The sequence below is a fragment of the Gymnodraco acuticeps genome, unplaced genomic scaffold, assembly GCF_902827175.1.
Source record: "Gymnodraco acuticeps unplaced genomic scaffold, fGymAcu1.1, whole genome shotgun sequence".
Classification (NCBI taxonomy): domain Eukaryota; kingdom Metazoa; phylum Chordata; class Actinopteri; order Perciformes; family Bathydraconidae; genus Gymnodraco; species Gymnodraco acuticeps.
The window spans coordinates 2,110,077-2,124,271 of record NW_022990135.1 but is presented as its reverse complement, the minus strand read 5'-3'; the positions used below and the strand labels follow the sequence as shown (position 1 = coordinate 2,124,271).

The following is a 14,195-nucleotide window of genomic DNA, read 5'->3' as shown; positions in this document are numbered from 1 at the left end:
GTTTTTTTTTACTGAGTTACAGCTGTGCAACCATCTCCAGAGGAGTGTGCATTACAGCCTGAGTTACATGGTAATAAGAGTGCATGCAGTAGGTCATAAGTTGCACTCTGTGTTTGCAATAGTAGCCACATTGTCCTGGATCTATAAAGACCATAAAGTGTGTTTTCCCGGCTGTGGTTGGGTAATGCTGGGTGCTGAAGTCCAACAGCACTGCAGCATGGAACATAAAGAAAACTTGCTGCAGGATTATTAAAAAACCTAATTATAACACCTGATGCAGCAGGGCTTCCCAAGACTCGTGTGCACATTTTATAAAACTCTTTTGACTTATTTATTTCCCTTCCTTTCTGAGAATGGCATTTTGAGTTGTTTTTTGTTTGACTGTTGGCTGGGAGGAAAACCCCACATCAGTATAAATCATAATACAACCTCCTTTTGAGTCTATTTCTCTTAAAGCGGATGCATATTCAAATTGCATCTTTGAGAAACACAATATGAGAATATTGCAGGGTTTTATGTGCAGTGGGAAAATGCCTTTTGGACTACATTTATAATGTGTTTAGCAATGCTCAAATGTGTCTGTAAGGAGTCTTTGTAGCTCTTTGTGGCATCAGAAATGCCTTTAATTGTGATTTCTTAGTTCCTCAGGACCTTTTTAAGGATCTCTAAGGAACTTTATTTTGTCAGGCAGTGTTTTTTACAGGAGCAAATGGGGCAGTGGTTCATTTTTGCACCAACATGTGATCTGACAAGTGGCTGTATACTTGTACATTGGGACTTTACAGTACTATAAAGAACGTTTATGCCTGATTACTAACTACAGACTGTGATGACCCCAGATGGACAGTCTGCTTAGTGCAAGACTAAACATGCCTCAAATGAATACATTTCAAATAGACTCTTCCTGTTGTTTTGGGTGCTTTCAAAACTCACATTTTGTTGTGGCTTTGGTTTAATTTAATTGTAAGAAAAACACTTTTTGACCTATTAACAGGAAGTAAACCAAACCACAGATTACTATTTGAAGAGATGGACACATTAATATGAAGATGAGTGGGTTTGCTTGAAATCCAGGCCAAAGATAGCGCACCGCATGATAAACAACGTTTGACAAACTGGAGGAGAAAAGATCTCTGCGATAGAACGTGGCATACAGTACATTTCAAACACTAAAGAAAAGTACCTCAAAGGTGTACTTGAGTAAATATACTTAGTTACTTCCACCGCTGGAAATATATATTGTACACGCCTCTCGCAAGTCATTTGTTTTATATTCGATCCGCTTGTGCACCCGAAAACCAACCGCACAGAAAATAAAACAAACCAGAACTATCAACTTAGCATTTTGTCCTAAAATAACCCTTTAAGCACCGTTACCATTCATTTAAGGTTCTTTAAATAAGAATTTTAGGAATTTTCCTGAATGCAACATGCTTGAAAATCCCCTTAAACACCCATCACAGTGCTTTGAATAACATGGAGAAGTCATGGAATGCAACATGCTTTAATAATTATTTAATTAGTATGTAGTGTCTCTCCTGTGACATGTCTCCATGCTTTAATGTTCAAAAAGCTCTTTATTTTTCTCATACTGTGCTGCAGCACCTCTTTTCACCCTCTGTCTGAAACCAGAGCCCAGTCTGCTCTGATTGGTCAGCTGGCCGGCTCTGTTGAGATTAGTCAAACCGCTTATATGTCCCACCCCTTAGCCTATCACGTACAATATGTTGGAGATCTAGCCAATTGAAGTGTGAGGCTTACATAGTGATGTCACTATGTTCTGAAAGTAAACAATGGAGGCGTTTCAGGTAGGGGGGGAGTGTGGGATTTTAGCCTTTGCAGACCATTTACTTAAAACCCATAATAGTGCTTTAATAACATTTGTGGGCATGTCATTGAATGCAACATGCTCGAATAGCTCATTAACACCCATCGTATTGCTGTAAAGACATTTTTCTTGCTAAAGTGGGTTTTCCCGTTAATGCAAAGAACATTTCAGAGATGGTCTTGAATGCAACACGCTGGAATAGTTCCTATTTAGACCTTTCTGACGAGCACCATGCTGAATGGGGTTTTCCCGGTGCTGCAAGGAGCCTTTTCAGAACATAGGAGCTGCTCTCTGTGAGCTTCCCAGGTTGTGACTCCTGCCTTTTACGAGCCAGACGGCAGTGTTAACGGCTCGCACAGAACCACAGGCCCGGGGTCAGAACCCTGCCAGAACCGTGGTTTCAGTGTGTGTGTGGTACTACCTGCATTAATCATAATCAGGACGTGGAGCGAGAGGCTCTCACGCAATGTTTCCACGAGGGAGGAGGGAGGGAGGAGGGAGGGAGGAGGATGGAGTAATCTGAGCCTCGCTGTGTGTTTTTCCTCCTCCTCCTCCTCCTCCTCCTCCTCCTCCTCCTCCTCCTCCTCCTCCTCCGCTGCCACAACATACTTTTTCCTGTCTTTTCTTCCGTGTCTCTGGGTGTTTTTTGGGGGGGTTGTTTCTTTCCTCCCTCCCTCAACACAAATGAACATAGTTCAGTGTCACGCAAACACTTACATAACTCTCCCATGTTCACTCTGCTTTTTCTTGTTGGGAAAAGTTGCTCTCGGTTTATCTTTCGTTTCTTTGTTTAGGAAATGGTGAGTAAGTGTGTGAGAGAGGAGGCGTCACAGCAGTGTGTCCCCAGGCACTTTACCTTTATGTTTACACTGTAGAAGTAGAACATTTACATGTATGGTGATTTCTCTTAGTCTGTGAAAAAGTTATGAAACAACAAGTATGCAGACTCCATTACATCATTTTAATGCAAATTATTGAACAATCCAAGTAATGCTATTTCAATCAGGAGAGACGGTTTTGATGTGAGAATACATATTTATTGCAGAGATACACAAATGAATGTAATGGTGATTTTGGCGATTAGGCCCCGTTGTGCAGGAAGTATCATTCGGGAGGGGAGAACCGATCCGATGAAACCCCCCGGGGGTCTAGACACTGGTGGTGGTGAATGAATAGTTGGGTTCGGTCTGAAGAGGAGGGGCTTAGCTTGACCCTGGATTCAGAGGGACAGGGGATCATTTTTTTAGCCTGGCTGCAGGGATTTTCTCAAGTTCAATTCCCACCAGAGTTTAAGGGATGGATCTAGCTCAAGAAAATAAATACAAAAATAGATTACAAGCCATAAGAAATGTGCAAAGTGTGGATTCACTGTACCAAATCAACCAAGTTGTACATTTCCCTGCAGTGGGAAGTACTTCTGAAAATAAATTACCAAATGCAATCATTTAGAAAGAGGCTCAAGACAAAAGGGGAAACAACACCATGCTAAGATATTAATCGAAATGAATGCAATGAAGGGTTTTGCTGAGAAGTCATGCTGAAGAGCAGCTGTTTCTCTTATGACTGACATCAGTGTCACAGATTCACTTCCCAGACGTTACGACATCAGTAAACATCAGAAAAAACAGTGACGTTATTTTTCCACTTCCTGTGTTTTGGTAGTCAGTGGTGATTGATTAGGATGCCAAATCAATAACCTTTTATTTCAAGTAATGGAAAAAGATATAAGAATGAATAAAACATCAACACTTTGTATCATATTTTGTACACGATTTGGCCAAATAGACTATAGCCTTATAGACCGATTGTCTACATACTTTTCCTGGAGCTCTTATGCCTTTCAAGTCCAATCATTGCTCTTAACTATTAACTGTCATCAGTCCAAAGTCCACCGAGTATCATCATTTATGTCTTTATGTAATTCTCAAACTGTCAGAATGTTAATTACGATGTTTTAACTCACGCACCGCTGTTGTTTGTGAAGTAGAATGATACATTGTTGTTGGCACGAACCAGCAAGTTTGTTTGAAAGAGCAAAGTATTTCAAAGGGATTCACATTAGATATTAAAAGACGCATAAAGACGAGTATTCATTTGATTCCAACGGGATCAAATGAAAGTTAATCAACCGTTTTTTGGCATTGAATTCATCAAGTTTAGGATATTGGCAGCTCTAATCCAAAAATGTTGGCTCTGAGTATCTGTTATCGACTTTTTGGACTGATATTGACCGGTTTCTACACCTGAATGTTCATCTGGATATGAAAAGAAACACAGGTAAAATATAAACATGTTAAAAATGAATATAACTTTAGGCATTAAAATGATCAAATATAGAGTATACGCAGCTTTTATCCTTAAATATCTACTCTGGTATCGCCTATTCTTGCCTGATTCAGCCTCCCCGCTGTATCATACCTCCAGCAGCAGACGCCAACATCGTATTTTGTTTCTTTTGTTCTGCAAAGGTGTCGTTGCCCGGTTCTAGACAAAGTGCCTTTGTGTAAATGCAGGGGATTGTTTTTTTTCTTCCAAGTCCAACAAAAAAAAAACCTACACACACACACACGCAGATCTGTGAGATAACGGAGAAGCAACAACACTGGCCGCTCATTGTTCTTGCAGGGAGTTGTGCCGTCAGGAATGCAGCGATAGATATCATCTCCTCGATCCCAGATAGGTCGTGTTCTGCGGTATTATTGGAAGCAGATGTCTTATTTACAGGAGAGGAGGGTTTAACGTTTTACACATTTATGTTACAGTTACAGCGCTGCACCGACGTCATGCTTTTTACAGTGTAACGGATTTAAAGTGTGAAATCACACATCTGCCGATAACCAGAGTTAGATTACTGTGGGCTGCACATTTGTTTCGGAACACTGGTTGGGATTTTCTGTCTGAATTTGACATATTTTACGGAACAGTTCTGGCCTGGTAAATATATTGTTCGATAAACTTTACATCTGCTGAAAGATTTCTTCTTTTTACCAGCATCAAATCAGCCAACTCATACATAAAACCCTACATTTAAACCATTTGAATTATTTTTTATATTCCTGCTTATTATATTGAATTGAAATTAAACTTGTGGATTTGATTGACCTAATCTTTATTTATTTATTCGTACAAATGCAAATTATTTCCTCACTCTTGTTGCCAGTAACTCAGAAGTTGGTCAATGTTTTCTGCAACTTCAGGCGGGACATTGTGTAACAGGGAGGTAACTGTGAGTAGGTTAAAGGGTCACATTGCATAGAAAACATGCAGGTATGCAGGTACACACACATGCAGGTACACACACACACACACACACACACACACACACACACACACACACACACACACACACCACACACACACACACACACACACACACACACACACACACACACACACACACACACACACACACACACACACACACACACACACACACAGAGAGCGACGTGATTGGCCTCACCTGACCTACAGTCCCCGGCGGAGGCAGAACATCTGAAGCTGATTTAAGTGGTAGAGCAGCAGACGTGCAGCTGCACTGTGGGAGACCGACCTGAGGTCACAGGTTCAATTCCCACAACAACCACACGCTCTGTTGAAGTGCTCTTGAGCAAGAAACCAAAAACCCATCTGCTGAGATTCTTTGAAAGCTTAAAGAGTCCCTATAGAGTGCCGCAGTGACGCATCCTAAAACCCGGAAGTAAGTTAGCATTTTACCACTTCCTTCACCAAAAAGCAATGCTATTTCTCCATAGGATTTTGGAAAATAGATCAAAATAAGGTCTTTGGTTGAGACACATTGAAGAGACGGATCACGTTTTGTTCTACGACATTAAATCCATCAGCAGTGACCCCACTGGTGATTTCTGAAGAGTTGACGTGTCTGAAAAACGATGGTTGTTACCAAGTGGCTGAATAGGACTACAGAAGTTGTCGAGGACGTTGTACATCATTACACCGAACACGTAAACACTCTAAGTTTTTTCCCCCGTGTTCTGCTTGAAAGCAAGTACCTGCAAACTGTTAAAACAAATGCTTCAACTTGTACAATTTAGAATCTGTATTTTTGAATATGGATCTTAAGTTGGCGTGACGTTGAAGCAGCGACCCTGCTGTAGTTAGTTTATAGCATAACGTTAGCATTTTGCTTCTGGCGACTAGATTTATGATTCGAAAATTATAAAAGTAGGGTAGACATGTGGAGATTATCCGGCTGAACAAAACGTGATCCGTCTCTTAAATGTGTGTCAACCACAGACCTTAGTTCCAGCTATTTTCCTAAATCCTATGGAGAAATTGTATTGCTTTTTTGTCGAAGGAACCGGAAGGAGTTTACTTCCGGGTTTTAGGACACGTCACTGTGGCACTCTATAGAGTGGCGAAGTCACGCCCATCTACCATGGGCTCAGAACAGTCTCATAATACATACATGCACACAGAAGGATTCAAACTTGTATTTCCGGATCCATACTTGTGTTTTTCAATGCACACACAAATGTATTCCGTTTCATATACATGTAAATAAAATCCAAATACAGAAAAAAGTTTTACATGTGTATTTTTGATCCTCACTTATTAGTTTCCTGTTTAAATCCTCTGAACCTGCAAACACAAACAGCTTTGTGTGCACGGATCGCTTTGCAGTCGTGTGTGGGTTTTATGAGACTCCCCTGACGGTCAGCCGATTCGTACATGTAATTGTTTCTATCTATAGCCAATCAGATGTCTCCTTCATTCTAAGCCAATCACATGAGCGCGCCCCCACGAGGGTAAGATTACTTCATATACGCATGTTGCGCAGTCCGGTCAGCTCGCTAAACAGAGGGCGGAGCTTCAGATGATCATGCAGAGCAGCGTGTCTCCATCAGACTCAGCAGCTGATCTGATCTCTCTCTTGCTTCCGGTTATACTTCACTCGCGTTTATGTCCATATCGATCAGATCCAGCTCTCCTGATCGGCCTTTATAGAGAGCACCGATCAAACTATTAAGAGTGAATATCGGCCGATAATGACCGGCGGGGCTCCCCCCGTTAACAGGTCACTGTCTAGCACTGGCTTCGTAGTGCACTGATCGATTAGGCTAAGCTAACCTGTAGCTGCTCCCTCCACACTCACAACAACTTCATACAGACATAAATAAAGCAGCTGTATTCGCAATCGCCACGCAGGAAACACACATTTAAAACGGTTTTGCCTGCCGTTTTTGTGTACACAAGCATTCATCAATGGTTTGGAAAGTGGCGCTGTACCTTAATAATATAAAAGATTGTATTTGCGTGCATTTCCTGTTCGGAAAGTGGCGCTGTACTGAGAGTGTGTGAGGGAGGGTGTCCTGAGATTAGCGCCTTTCCGTGCACAGAAAGCTGTTTGTGTTTGCAGGTTCAGAGGTTTGAAACGGAAGACAAATATGTGAGGATCAAAAATACACATGTAAAACTTTTTTCTGTATTTGGATTTTATTTACAGTTATATGAAACGGAATACATTTGTGTGTGCATTGAAAAACACAAGTGTGGATCCGGAAATACAAGTGTGAATCCTTTTGCGGATCATGAAATACAAGTGTGAATCCTTTTGCGGATCATGAAATACAAGTGTGAATCCTTCTGTGTGTATGTGTGTATTATGAGACTGTTCTGAGCCCATAATCTACTTCCGGTCCATGAGACCTTATTTCGGAAAAATTATGCATTGAAGTCAATGAAGAGAGAAAACTTATCTTTCGATCCCGTTTGAATTGTGCCATGAATTACACATATGATGTTTGTCAATCTATATGGCGCTGGCTAAGATAAGATAACTTTAACAAGATGCCTGTGTGCTTAGTACCAGGTTGTTATCATACCAGCAATGGGTCTTGATGAAAGGACTGGATCAAGTTAGCTACCTAGCACGTTAGTTAGCATTACAGCCTTGTCATTTTTATTAGCCTTAACATGAAGTAACATTAAGTAACCCAAAATGTTAAATAGTAAGAGTGGTAGTCATATTTATTTAACCCTTTGAAGAGTACTGTCACACCGGTGTGATCATTCTATAATACACAATTTAAGCCCGGGGGAGAAATGCTAACGCTACATTAGAATCTGCGATCTTTTCTACTTCACGCTATCTGCACAAATGGTTGGCAGGCAGGCAGGCAAATTGACAAACATCATATGTGTAATTCGTGGCACAATTCAAACGGGATCGAAAGATAATCTTTCTCTCTCCATTGACTTCAATACATAATTTTTCCGAAATAAGGTCCCATGGAGGTCCACCGGAAGGGGAGGGACTTCGCCACTCTATTGCTTTTCGAGGGTTTCTCTTCCCTGTAGTGTGTTCTATAGGTTGTTGTGCATGTAAATGGCGTAGAAAGGCTAAAAACCCAAAGTTCCGGAACATGGTGACATCACTATGCGTTTCTATTGTAGTAGAAGTAAATATTTTATTGAAGAAAGCTGCAGAACTTTTACATTTTTTTTGCCTCAAGTTGCAAAAAGTGCCTCAGTGTCATCGAGGTGAAAGAGCGCCTTCTGTTTGTTTGTTGATTTGTTGATTGTCATGTGAACAACAGTGTGTCAACTTTAGACTTATTGTGGAGGAAGTCAGACTCATCATGATCCGGAAACGTCAGTATGTTCTCTTCAGGGGGAAAGAAGTATCGCCGACTTGTGATAACAATAACCCAGAAAAGCTTGTTTCTATTCTGATATTTTCTCCGATGACCTTAACTGACTCTCCATTGTTCTCTGTGCTGAGTTGGATTGAATTCAAAGTTAAATCTGATTATCTAGAAAAAAAAGTTATTTCTGAGAAGCCATAAATGTTTTCTTCGCTGATTTGAACATAAATGGGAACACATACTGATCATCTGTTATCATGATTTAAGAAAGTCCCTCTTTTCTAAAGAGATCAGATACTGTGGTTTAACTGAATGAATGTAAAAATCCCAGAAATTACCCAAAAAGCATCCAAACTTTGGTTAAGACAGCCACAACTTTCCCAGAAAGACACAAAAGGTGACAGTTATTAGCTATTAATGGTGAGAAATTGTGTTTTTAATGCTTCCAATTTCTGTTCATACTTGTGTTTAGTGCCTCTACTGTGACAGTGGTCGCCCATGTACATATAAGACACTACAGGAAAGAGAAAACTAAATAACAATGCCTTTAATTCCAGATATTAGCTAAAGCATGCTTCCAAAGAGCAGCTTAACGTGAGAGGTGTCTCCACGCGTTCACAGCTTCTCCTCTGGAGGAAGAACAGCATCTGCTTTGAGTTACAGAGCCACTTTACAGTGGAGTTCAGTTTCAGACACAGAGACGCTTTCTGCTGCACCTGATCTGCTGACCTGCAGACAAACACACGGGGATTATTTACCCTCCGCTCAGTTTCCTTATCCGGACAGCGCTGCAGCATTTAGGACGATTATTATAGCATTTATTATTATTCTGCAACACTGTTTTGCACCAAGAAATGCAATTATAGTTCCTTTATGCTACACAAGAAAAACAGTTAAAACACACACACACATACACACACACACACACACACACACACACACACACACACAGACACACACACACACACACAGGTGAGGTGATTATAACAGGTGTCATCAGCCTGTTGGCATGGTTCCCATGGCTACGCTATGTTCCACCCGGCTAAATCCTGAGAGGCCAAAATAACAACAATACATTTGAAAATAATGCATTTAAACTCACCTTTCACACATGAAACACTTTTATATCTGAGGATAGTTGCCCAGTTATTTTTAAGACATAAAACTGTCTTTATAACTGTTTAATACATTGAAAACCATGAAGATACCTGGTTTAAATGATCATATATATCAGATTTGTTGACGAATTTGAGGTATCAGCTTCTCACATTGGATAATTTGCTTGTTAACTTCTGTGTTTTAATGTCTTTTCCTTCTTGTTTTCACAGACCCAAACCTCCTCCTCCCGATGGCATCAAGTCAAACCCATCCAAGCGGCATCGCGACCGCCTCAACGGCGAGCTGGACAAACTCACGAGTCTGCTGCCGTTCACCGAGGATGTGCGAGCGCGCCTCGACAAACTGTCCGTGCTGCGGCTCAGCGTCGGATACCTGAAGGTCAAGAGCTTCTTCAACGGTGAGTGCTCCAATCCTGAAACAGCGATTTCATCTAGACAACCTGGGAGATCCTATTTACAGCTGTGTGTGTGTGTGTGTGTGTGTGTGTGTGTGTGTGTGTGTGTGTGTGTGTGTGTGTGTGTGTGGTGTGTGTGTGTGTGTGTGTGTGTGTTGTGTGTGTGTGTGTGTTGTGTGTTTGTGTGTGTGGGTGTGGTGTGTGTGTGTGTGTGTGTGTGTGTGTAGGTGTGTGTGTGTGGTGTGTGTGTGTGTGTGTGTGTGTTGTGTGTGTTGTGTGTGGTGTGTGTGTGTGTGTGTGTGTGTGGTGTGTGTGGTGTGTGTGTGTGTGTGTGTGACCAGCTGAGAGGCTATATCAGTGCAGGACTGTGACATTTGGCCCTTGTGGCTTACCGTAAATGTGCTGCTGACCTCTTCAGCAGGAGGTGTGAAGAGGAGGGAGAGCACACCTGCTCTGTGCACGTGTTCGCAGTGCGAGGATGTGCAGAAAGTCAATACCCGACAGGATATGCAGTGGGCTTGGTGTGTGTTTAAAGTGCAACTTTCGTTTGGTCTGTAAAGGTCAGAAAATAGTGGACAATGTTCAGATAAATTCAGTTTGATATGATATTGAACCAGAAAAGTATAAGCCAAAAACACACGTTAGTCACCCTAACGTATGGAGCCCCACCCATTTCCTGTGGTGGCCCCTGCAGCACCCCGGGCCCCTTTTCCTCCGACTGTTTGGCCCCTCTTTACTCCGACTGAAGTTCACAGCTCCCCCCCCCCCCACCTCAAACAAACGCTGCAGGACTCCTGTTTGTTGTTACAGCGGGGAGGCTGTTCGCACGGCACCGGGACACTCACCGCTTTATGCATTCATGACTCCTCTGACACACGCACACACACACACACACACACACACACACTTAAAGGTCCCCCAATTTTACCCCCTCTTCCCTGCTTCAAAAGACACCAGACTTCATTTAAAGTGCATTGTTGTCTATGTTATTATCTTTCTTATACAGATCAAACGTGGTTTTTTATTATGTAAAAGTACGTTTTTTTTACGTGTCCTGACTGCAATATCGGCCCCTTCATTTCCTGGTATCTCTTCATCATTCTCCATTATCTTTAAAAGTTGCATTCGCTTTTTTTCTGCAGAAAAATGCGGTTTGTGTTTCTCATAAAGCCGTTTATCTTGCAATGTATTCACTGCAAGTTACTTTCAACTAAGAGATGTGTGTATAGTTATAATAGTGATTTTTGTTCGTTATTTCTCTTTCTAAGTCTCTCTCTTGCTTTGTTGCTCTCTATTTGTTTAATAAAGCACTTAAACTTTCAAATAAAAAGTCAGGAATGGCTCAAAGTCAAAGAGAGCACAATTAAAGAATGAGGGAAATAAAAGTACAAGCTATAAAATAAGGGACATCATGTACCAGCAAGTCTATAACATTACAGTTACAGGGAGATTTAAAAGGTCATTCTAATATTGAGACAACGCAGCTGCTCAAGTCCAGATTCAGACTGTTTTCTTCCACTGCAGGTAACCAGAGTTTAAAGGGCCCTATTCTGCTCATTGCCAGGTTCATATTTGTATGTTGCCGTCATTAAGGGCTTTTAAACCCCTTAATGTCTCCTTTAACAATCTTGAATCCCATTTTAGAAACTAGTGATTGATCAGTTGTAGAAATACCTCTCCTCTGCATCCATAAAATACGTGATTGTTGACCCAAAGTTCAAATCTTTATCTGTAAAATGTGAATATTTAGTAGATGATTTTCCACTTTGACTGACTTTAGACAAAAATACCTACAATATGTTACGTAAAACCATGTAGGGAGAAAAGCGACAAGACAGGAAGTGGCTTTGATAAACTCAGCGCTTTTTCCTAAGTCTACATTTTCCATTCAGAAGTGCAGCATGCTGACATAATGTTGATGTTTATTCATAGCTTTAAGGTCTAAAAAGGTCTATATACTGGCAAATGTAGAAGTTGATTCATAGCTATAGGTTATAAAAAAGTGTTTGCACTGGATAGTAGCTGAGATAGAAAGCCCTGCATCATCTCCACTCTTTATTTCCCGATGCACAGACATGAGCGTGTCCTTTGTTCGCTGTGTGGCCTCGGTCCAGAAACTGAGGCCTGCAGGAGTTCCTCAATTAGATTATTCTTCATGAGGAATTCAGACAAACCACAAGACCTCCTAGGATGAGGGAGCCACCAACAAAGACGTGTGTCCTCCACTGTCATTCAAACACAGACCAGGCTTCTATCTACCCTTATAAACAATTGTATATGGAATACAATGAATATCTCCAATCAAGTTGAGTTGAAGAAGACAGAAGGATGTCAAATGGATGGGTGATTCATGCAAAAGTCATATATAGTTTTAAATACAGACATATTCTGATATTAAGATATGTTTTCAGCAGATTGTGTGATATACAGAACATAAACACGATGACACTGGACTGTATTTATGGGACCTTCCCTGAGTGTCTGCTTCGTGGTGAATCCCTCTTTGTGATCGTGGCGTTTCCAAAGGGAGTCTGTCAGACAGTGAATTTCCCAGCATGCCTCTGCGAGAACAAAGACGACCCCGGGAGTGCACAGGCTCATGGGAAGGCCAGGAAGTGGCGGAGAATGGAGCGCTCTGTGTCCCGGTCGCTCCGAGCCCCGGGACGGAGCCCGGTGGGAAACACCCGGGGGTTCGATCCCATGGCCGCCATGACAACGCCTCCATTGTTTTCTGCTCCAAACCTCCCTCATCTTCAAACTCTGATCTGTTTTTATCCTCCTCTTCTTCTTTTGACTTCATTTGACTGAAAACTTTATTGTTAACTCGCCTAAATGACTCCATACTTTTCATATATGCATCCATACAGCAGTTTGAATACACGTTTGCTCTAAGTAAACTAAAGCAGAAGGTGCTGCAGGACCAGAGCAGAGAATGTATATCAAGTAATTAATCAGGCAGGAGTCTGACTCGCTGCCGATATGTAATTTAAAATGAAGTCAATGATTCTCTCTGTGGCATTTCATTTGCGTGGGCGGCGGACATGTTTGCTCTGCTGACATTGGATAAAGAAGATTTAGCTCACCTGAGAGGCAGCAGGGATGACACGTGTGAAGGATGCACAAGAAATGAGAAAATGCTACTTTTGAGACGTAGAACTCCACGTTTTCTTGCAATATTTGCCCAGAAAACCGTGGTTTCTGATGAGGATCCTCTGTGTTTTTGAGCAGTACAGTCTCCATGTTGCGGCTGATGAGGCCCGGCAGAGGAGATTTCTGGCCGTGGAGAGAGCCGTAATTTGTGGTCTTATAATAGCTCGGCTGAACTTCCCTCCTCTGCAGGGCCTCAGGAAACACACACACACTTACATGCATGTATACACACTTTTCTCTTTGTTACACATTCAGTCATTTCTCCCCCTCTCCTCGTCCTGCATGCGTTTTCCAGATGTGTTTCCAGTCTCTCTCAGTATTCCCAGCCGATTGAAGCTACGAGAGGTCGTTGAACTTCCTGTTTCTGACCCCCAGTCTGACCTTTGACGTCAAAGGGGTCATCTTGCCACGAGGAGCATTTACAGGGGCCGTATTCTTTCCCTGGCTGGCAGCTGTTGACAGACACTAAGCGGTGTTGCAGAGACTTGAAACACAGCGACATTGATCAAGACAAAAAAGAAAAACATATCAGCGGTTTGTTCTCCAGAACATGAGTTTGTCTTGCTGCAGATTCTGTGTTGGGCAGGAGTCCCGCGCTAACCGCCACCAGGAAGCTGCTCTAACGGCGTTCAGACAGAGCAACGTGCATGTGTCCCGAGGCAAAACTGAAACTGAGCGGCTGCAGCAGATAAATCCAGAGAGGAGCAACGTTTTCACCGCGCTCATACTTTTAATGCAACTCCTGCAATATGAGCTCATTATAGTCAGATACTAGATCCCCTGGCCAATACACACCAGCAGATTTGGAAATAAACTTCATTTTTGGACAACATCCATGTTACTTTAGTATTATGGGTTTGGCCCCACACTAATCTTTTTAAACAAACTCTTGCGCTGTTTATTTGATTTACCTCTCTTCATTGTTGACTGAAAACAGCCAGCCATACTGTATCTACCAATTTAAGCAGAATTTTGAAAGGAGTGCTGGGAAGTGTCCAGTGATAACATCAGACCTGCAGACCCTCGCAGTCACAACAGCAGACACACCCTCATGTAGAGACATGTCCCTGTGTGTTGTGTGTGTGTGTGTGTGTGTGTG

At 42.0% G+C, this 14,195-nt stretch overlaps 1 protein-coding gene across 1 annotated transcript in view; it reads left to right on the top strand.

Annotated features, from left to right (window-relative positions):
• Window positions 1-14,195, top strand: part of ahr2 (aryl hydrocarbon receptor 2) — a 43,071-nt gene that overhangs the window by 792 nt on the left and 28,084 nt on the right. Inside the window, exon 2 of the mRNA XM_034216887.1 lies at window positions 9,762-9,949. Within this exon, the coding sequence (XP_034072778.1) occupies window positions 9,762-9,949 (188 nt within the window). The remainder of the gene's footprint in view (window positions 1-9,761; window positions 9,950-14,195) is intronic.